Genomic DNA, 6,975 nt, shown 5'->3' on the forward strand with positions numbered 1-6,975 from the left:
CTTTTTACTATCTTTCATATAAGACTTTGACATTTTTTACAAATATCCTGAAATTTGCACAAAAGTGTTTTTTTGATTTTTATTTTTTTTTCAATTGAAAAAAAAAAAATTTTTTTTTTAATTTTATTTTTCATAACACCGGTCCCAAAAATTTGCAGGAATCCTCAAAAAACAAGAAAAAAGTATAGAACCAAAAGTTGAACATGTTAATCGTCGAGAAAATTAATTTTTTAAAAAATAAAGAAAATTGAAAAACATTTGTTTTTTTTTTATTTATTGCTTAGTGAATGGTGGGCATTGGAATGAACAATTCTCCGATACTCTGAGTTTTATGGTTAAAATGGTTTTATCAAATGGTTTAATACATGATTATAATGTCTCAAATGCAATAATTCTTAGAGTAATAAAGACATTTAGCTTAGCTAACAAGGAAAGGTTCCCAGGTGTCCGCCTCCGATTTCAATGCCGCTGAAATATATTATTCTACATCGAAATCTAAGAGGCACGTATTTTTTTTATCGGCGGAAAAACATTTTTAGGGGGTGAAATCAACCCCCAAAGTTAACCCCCTAAGGGAGTCAATTGCAGGTTTCAAATACTTGCAGTCAATATTTTTGCAAACGACCAAGTGGGTTATAATCTACATGAAAAATGATGAAAAACGTGTACAAATGGATTTTAGAAAATTAATATCAAATAGTTTTTATAATCAATAAAAATGACAAAAGTTTAATAAAAAAAAAAAAAAAAAATTCATCATTTTTCAACGGGACCAACAGCAATCGAAAGAGCTCTGAAAATAGGAAATACGTGTTTTTTCATTAATCATGGGAAATTAAAATTCAAGATTTAAATTATCTTTTATTGATAATTACTTTATCACACTTATCAGCAGTAACAATTTTTTTTCTTCTTTTCATTATCGATTCTTTTCCATGGAATCAATACACACAACTATAGTTTGCTAAACTACACGTTCTTTTCTCTCGATCTAACATAATATTCATCTCGAAGAATCTAAACAACGTCATCAGATTATTTACTCATATAAGGTAATAAGAAAACTAATTCATCTTTTCATTCATTAATAATGTATATAAAATGTGTGACATCTTTATTCGTTATATGTACTACATTTATGATATTGATCAAAAAAATGTTCACGACACAATGACTTTTTACACCAAGAACAACTAATGACCGCTAAATTTTTACATCCTGGAATTTCACAGTGGGTATTACAACGATCTCCAAATGTAAAACTTACAGGATTTTCGTATTCGTTTGGTTTTATCTCTACGTAACCACTTTTGAACCAAGAGTACTTGAAAAGATCTCTATATCGAGGAGATGAAAGTTGATTATGAGTAAGCGATTGTAACTTAATGATGTTATTTCTCAAATGTAAATTCAAATCTTGACCCATCAATATTACACTGTCAGAAGAATGTTTGACAAATTTTTTCCATATTCTGAATCCGAAAACATCAAGTGGCTGAATATTTCCAGTTGTTCCTTTTGGTATTATCATTATTTCCAAATTCTTATCAGAGGGTTTGACAGCAGTTACAGCTTCTAGACAGTGTCCAGCCAAGTTTTGTAGTGGTCTAAACATAAACATGAAAATAAAAGTAGCGTTTCGAAAATTTATTTAAAAAAAAAGATATTCACGAAAAAGAAATTTTTCCTATCGGTAAGCAATTAATAACCTGATGTGCACTGTTAAAAATTTCTATAGTATTTTTACTAAAAATGTGTTGGAAGTTTTTACACACCACAATATAGTAATTATAATACACAGTTTTGTAAATTTACTCCGCTTTTTATTCCAACTCAATTTAGGAAAATTACGAAACAATTTTTGTAATTTACTAAACATCGATCGGCAATTTGTTTAACAATATTATAATACGAGATTGTAATTTTACAAAACAAAATCTATTAAAAATGTTTTGTAAGTTTAGTACCCCGAGAAAAAATATTCAATATATATTCATATATATATATATATATATATATATATATATATATATATATATCTATATATATATATATATATATATATATTAGGGTGATTTTTTTTTTTACTTTATTTTTTTTTTTCGGTCCCATCGTGAATTCTTGTTGGAAATACCCAAAAAAAAATTCCCTGAAAGTTTGAGCTCTTAATATTAATTAATGTCCTCGACCAAGGCATGTGAATATTTCCCATTGAAAATAGACAAAAACTTTGATTTTTAATTTTTGAATTTCTAAAGCTCAGCGGCATTTCATGAGATCACTTTGATCGAAGATGGTTTTTTCTTAAAATTGAACGCTCTACAAAAGTGCCCATTGCCGCAAAATCGTAACTCACACTGGCGAGGCAGTACGGGTCACTGAACCTGGATTTTTCATAAAATTGGCGTTTTTTCGCATTTATCTCGTAAATATCAAGAGCTACGGAAAAAATGTATATGACAAACTTGTAGAAAATTCAATTTCCAACAAAAAAAGTCCTATGGACCAAATCGCTAAGATCAATATTAAGCGAGATATTAAGCCTTGAATATATTTTTTCGTGAAATTTTGGCCGATCATTGATTTAAACTTATTAATATCTTGTTTACTTTCTCTGTTTTTTATATTTTTTCTTCAATATATTTTTTAAGGCTAGAAAAACAGGATATGATAAGTATCTTACATTATAAAAGCTTATATCTTAAGAATCTTTAATAAATAATGGATTTACGAGTTTCTGCATAAAACTTATGAATTCAATTACACTTAAATAATTTATATATTATTAACAGTTTATTAAATTATAATAGTTCGAATTATATTAACAACAATAAGTATTTAATAAAAATAAAAACAACAATACCAATTAATTATTATTGAAAGCAGAAAAATGAATTGTTAGATTAATTCATTGTCAATATATTGTGATTTTTTACACGATGTGTATTGAGATCGATGGTGCTGAACAGTTTGAAAAATTCTTTGTCTTTCATCTTCGTTATAAGTCAATACTTCATTAAAACTTTCGGCTAGCGCTACTCCTCTTTCCGCAGTATCGTTTACTACTTTTAACTTTTTGAATGTATCATAACATCGTTTATACTCAAGATTTGATTCCCACAAACTTGGATCTGTATGCAAAAATTCATAGGGGAGCTCAAATTGCTCAAAATAAACAACGAGTTTGGATTAACAAAATCGCTTATGTTTTCTCAGATAACGACGTTATTTCTTCATAAGCGACTGATAAACGTTTATTAGGCTTTTGACCGCTACCTGGGAATTTATTTTTTGTACGATCTTTACTTTTTCTTCTACTGACACAGTTTCATCAAAAGAGCTAAACAAGCAAGATTTTCGTGTAAGTACCACAAATGCCGAGACAATTTATCGAGTGCTGCATTTGCAATTTCTGGATGTATTTTTCTGTAGTCAATAAGATCTTTTACTAATTGCAAATCCGAGTTTGGAGCATTTATTGCATTAGGAGCAGTAAACCATATTTTTACATAAAATATTACGATGAAAACACATATTTTCTGCAAAATTTTTTTTTTCGTTTGCTCCCATTTTAAACTGGTTTCTAAACATATATATTTTCAAGCAATAGAGAGCTTTCGATAACCACCGTGCGTGATGAAAAGCACCAGGTGCTTTAAATTCGGCTCTATGACTTTTGATACCACCCAAAAGATACAGCTCAGCTCCAAAAACTCCTTGTAATCATTTCTCGGATGATGATTCTAACAAAAAATAAGAAAAATTTAATAATTGCGGCCAGAAAAGAAGATATTTTCAGAATTTTAAAGTAAAAATATTATTTAAAAAGGCAAAATTTATAAAACTAAATCACTTAAAAATTCGAGTTATATCGAAGTATGCAAAATAACTACACTGATAAAAGGATTTATTTACTATTAATAATTTGATTTATTTGAAGATAATAATTTAATTTAATAAATATTTTTTAACATTAAATAAATATTTATTAGGGAGAAAAGTACATTTAATAATATTTAATAAATATTTATTAATAGATAACAAATATTTATTAACAGTTAATAAATACTTGGTTGAGTGAATTTGTTTGGCTTGCAATGTCATATGATATGAAGGTTGCTTATAAACAAAAATCATCCTTATAAATTATTTGCATTAATTATATTACATTATAATAACATTTATTGTAAACTACCAAATTCTATCACAGCTCATAATTATTTTTTATATTTTTACATATTAAAAACGTTAATTTATTAAGTGAATTGAATTATTATCAATGTATTCCAGTTATAGGGTTATAAAAAGTGTCAAAAGAAAATTGCTATTTTTGCTTTTATCCTAAATAAATATTTGTTAACAGTTAACAAATATTTATTAACTATTAATAAATTAATAAATATTTATTAACAGTTAATAAATTCTACGTAATGAATACTAATTAACTGTTAATAAATATTTATCAAATCCCATGATGTTAAAAAATCATTTATTAACAGTTAATAAAGCTTATTAAATATTAACAAGTCCTTCTATCAGTGTATCAGAAAGATCTAATGACTGTAAAAGAAATTAACTTTATAAATAATAATTCTTTCAATGGTAAAACTATTTATGAATTAATTAATACCTTCAGTTGATTTTCTATGAAGTCAAGAATATCGTCTTTTCTTTGATTTAAAATAAGTGCAATATCTTTATCCTCTGTGCCGATTTCATACGCAGATTTATCAATTTTTTCCCAATTATCTCTGAGTCTTTTGAAAATTGGTACATTTGGACTATTCGTCACTGGCCAAGCAACTTCTGCAACATTTCGTAACATCAATTCAGAAGTATGATGGCGACAAGCAAGATATAATAAGTCACGGCCAATTTTATCTTCTAATAATGCACATGCGCCATTAAAACAACCTAAAACAAAGAATTAGTTATTGATAAACTGTTATTTAATTATCAGTTATTCAAATTTTTGACTCAGCTTATATTTTAACTCAACATTCGTAAAAATAATTAAAATAATTAATCAAATTCTTATTTGAAAATTTCTTCCCAAGTCAAAATAAATACTGTGATATAAATTCATTCAACCACAACATTAACTTACCGGTATTTGAACTAGTTGTATCAAAGCACATTGCTTTAACATTATCGCAAAGATCCCACTCTATCAGCGTTTCAAAAATGGCTGAAGCTTGGCTTTCACCTGTGCCATCAGAGAGAATCGGAGTTTTTAAATTTTTATCAGTATTTATTCCGGTGACGTGTATTGATAATCGTTCTGCTTTTGGTTGACCATTTCCCGCAGAAAGCATCTTTTCATCCCAGTGCACTACGAGAGAGTCATCAAAAATTTCTTCTTCTTTGATCGTATCGACAATTTTTTCTCTTTTTGAAATACGCGCATTGCGAATAGTGGAGTAACTTAAATTATATTTATCAATCTCAAGTCCTAAACTTTGAATAACAGCAGAAATGATGTACATCGCATTTCTGTTACTAGTTTTAGTTCTATCTAGTGCTAATACTAATTCCGAAGTCAGAATATCAATTTTATTTTTCTTAGGCGCTGGCATTGTATCTTCAAAGTCTGAACAAGTTCGCTTCAATTCACTGGAATTTGATATGGAACTACAGAAACTATTTAAGGACGACTGTTGGGATAATTTCATTCCTGAAATGAAAAATGTTAACAGTGAATTAGTAAACATATTAGCTGAATGTTAAACAAATCAAATATAATTAAACAAAACTATTATAATATTAGAACTAACCAATTTCCTCATTATTGGGAGTTTCTACTTCCATCGCAGACAGATTTCCAGAAGTTTCTTCTGGTATAACGTCAATTGCTGGTAGATGGATATTTCTATTTCCTTTACGACAATCTGTCAAAAATTGCTGCAAATTTTTCGGTAAATTTTTTAGTGCAGCACAATTTGCAATGTCAAATAATTTATCAAGACGTTTGCTAAACTGTTCCACATTTGTTCGTTGTCTTTTCGATGTCTTTGCATGACTTCGATGATTCTTCAGTTTCATGTAGTCACTGTGAATTTTTTCCAATTTTTTAATACTGTGCTGAGGTCGAGAAGTTGGAATGAAAAGATTAGCCCAAATAGCATTCGTATCACTGATCACACTACTAGCACTTGCTCGTATACTTAATTTTAAGGATCGATGTTTGTACATAAAGAGATTCAATACATCCCTACACGAAGGTAACTTAATATTATTAATATTATGAATTTCAAATCCAATTAAATAATTATAAACTCTATTTCCGATTTGTTCAGACATCTTCGACAAGAATAAAAATGATAGAAAAATGTAACGCAACGTAAAGCATACAAATGCGACGCGAGTACATTCAGTGTTCACTGAGCTTTGTTCTCGATATTTGCGGCATTAGTATCACACAATAAAGAACAAAGAAAGCGCTGCAATTAGGCGGGCGATTTATTAAACTAATTCAAGGTTACGTAAAAGAGGGGATTTTTGGAGAGGAGAGAGGCTTTCGATTTGCGGACAATGACTGAGCTTTCGCTGGTCGCGTACTCTTTGTCAAACGTTGTTGATCAACTGGTGGAGGAATCACCGCGATGTTAGTTACATCGCAACGTTACAATTAGATTATTAAGTACCTACTGACGGAGAAGAAACAAAGAGAAAAGAGTTTGATTAAATGTTTATTATCATTAAAGGTTAAATATTGTAGATTATTAATTTTGCTTTAGTTTTCTAGCCTTAAAAAAATATATTGAAGAAAAAATATAAAAAACAGAGAAAGTAAACAAGATATTAATAAGTTTAAATCAATGATCGGCCAAAATTTCACGAAAAAATATATTTAAGGCTTAATATCTCGCTTAATATTGATCTTAGCGATTTGATCTATAGGACTTTTTTTGTTGGAAATTGAATTTTCTACAAGTTTGTTATTTACATTTTTTCCGTAGCTCTTAATATTTACGA

The 6,975-nt window shown here is 28.4% G+C and overlaps 1 protein-coding gene across 1 annotated transcript; it reads right to left on the minus strand.

Annotated features, from left to right (window-relative positions):
• Positions 1-280: 280 nt before the first annotated feature.
• On the minus strand, positions 281-6,696 carry LOC123270439. The gene is made up of 8 exons (XM_044736517.1): positions 5,775-6,696; positions 5,108-5,674; positions 4,631-4,914; positions 3,648-3,743; positions 3,323-3,539; positions 2,357-2,384; positions 1,268-1,607; positions 281-322 (listed from the first exon to the last, which is right to left on the minus strand). Exons 1-8 carry the CDS (start codon positions 6,298-6,300, stop codon positions 281-283), a joined length of 2,100 nt encoding a protein of 699 aa, XP_044592452.1. The 5' UTR covers positions 6,301-6,696.
• Positions 6,697-6,975: the final 279 nt, after the last annotated feature.

The sequence above is a fragment of the Cotesia glomerata genome, linkage group LG1, assembly GCF_020080835.1.
Source record: "Cotesia glomerata isolate CgM1 linkage group LG1, MPM_Cglom_v2.3, whole genome shotgun sequence".
Taxonomy (NCBI): Eukaryota; Metazoa; Arthropoda; class Insecta; order Hymenoptera; family Braconidae; genus Cotesia; species Cotesia glomerata.

Coding starts and splice junctions, on each gene's coding strand:
- LOC123270439 (XM_044736517.1), bottom strand. CDS start 6,300: ATGTCTGAACAAATCGGAAATAGAGTTTATAATTATTTAATTGGATTT. Junction 5,675..5,774: donor TCCCAATAATGAGGAAATTG/GTTAGTTCTAAT, acceptor TTTTCATTTCAG/GAATGAAATTATCCCAACAG. Junction 3,540..3,647: donor AGCCGAATTTAAAGCACCTG/GTGCTTTTCATC, acceptor AAAATTTTGCAG/AAAATATGTGTTTTCATCGT.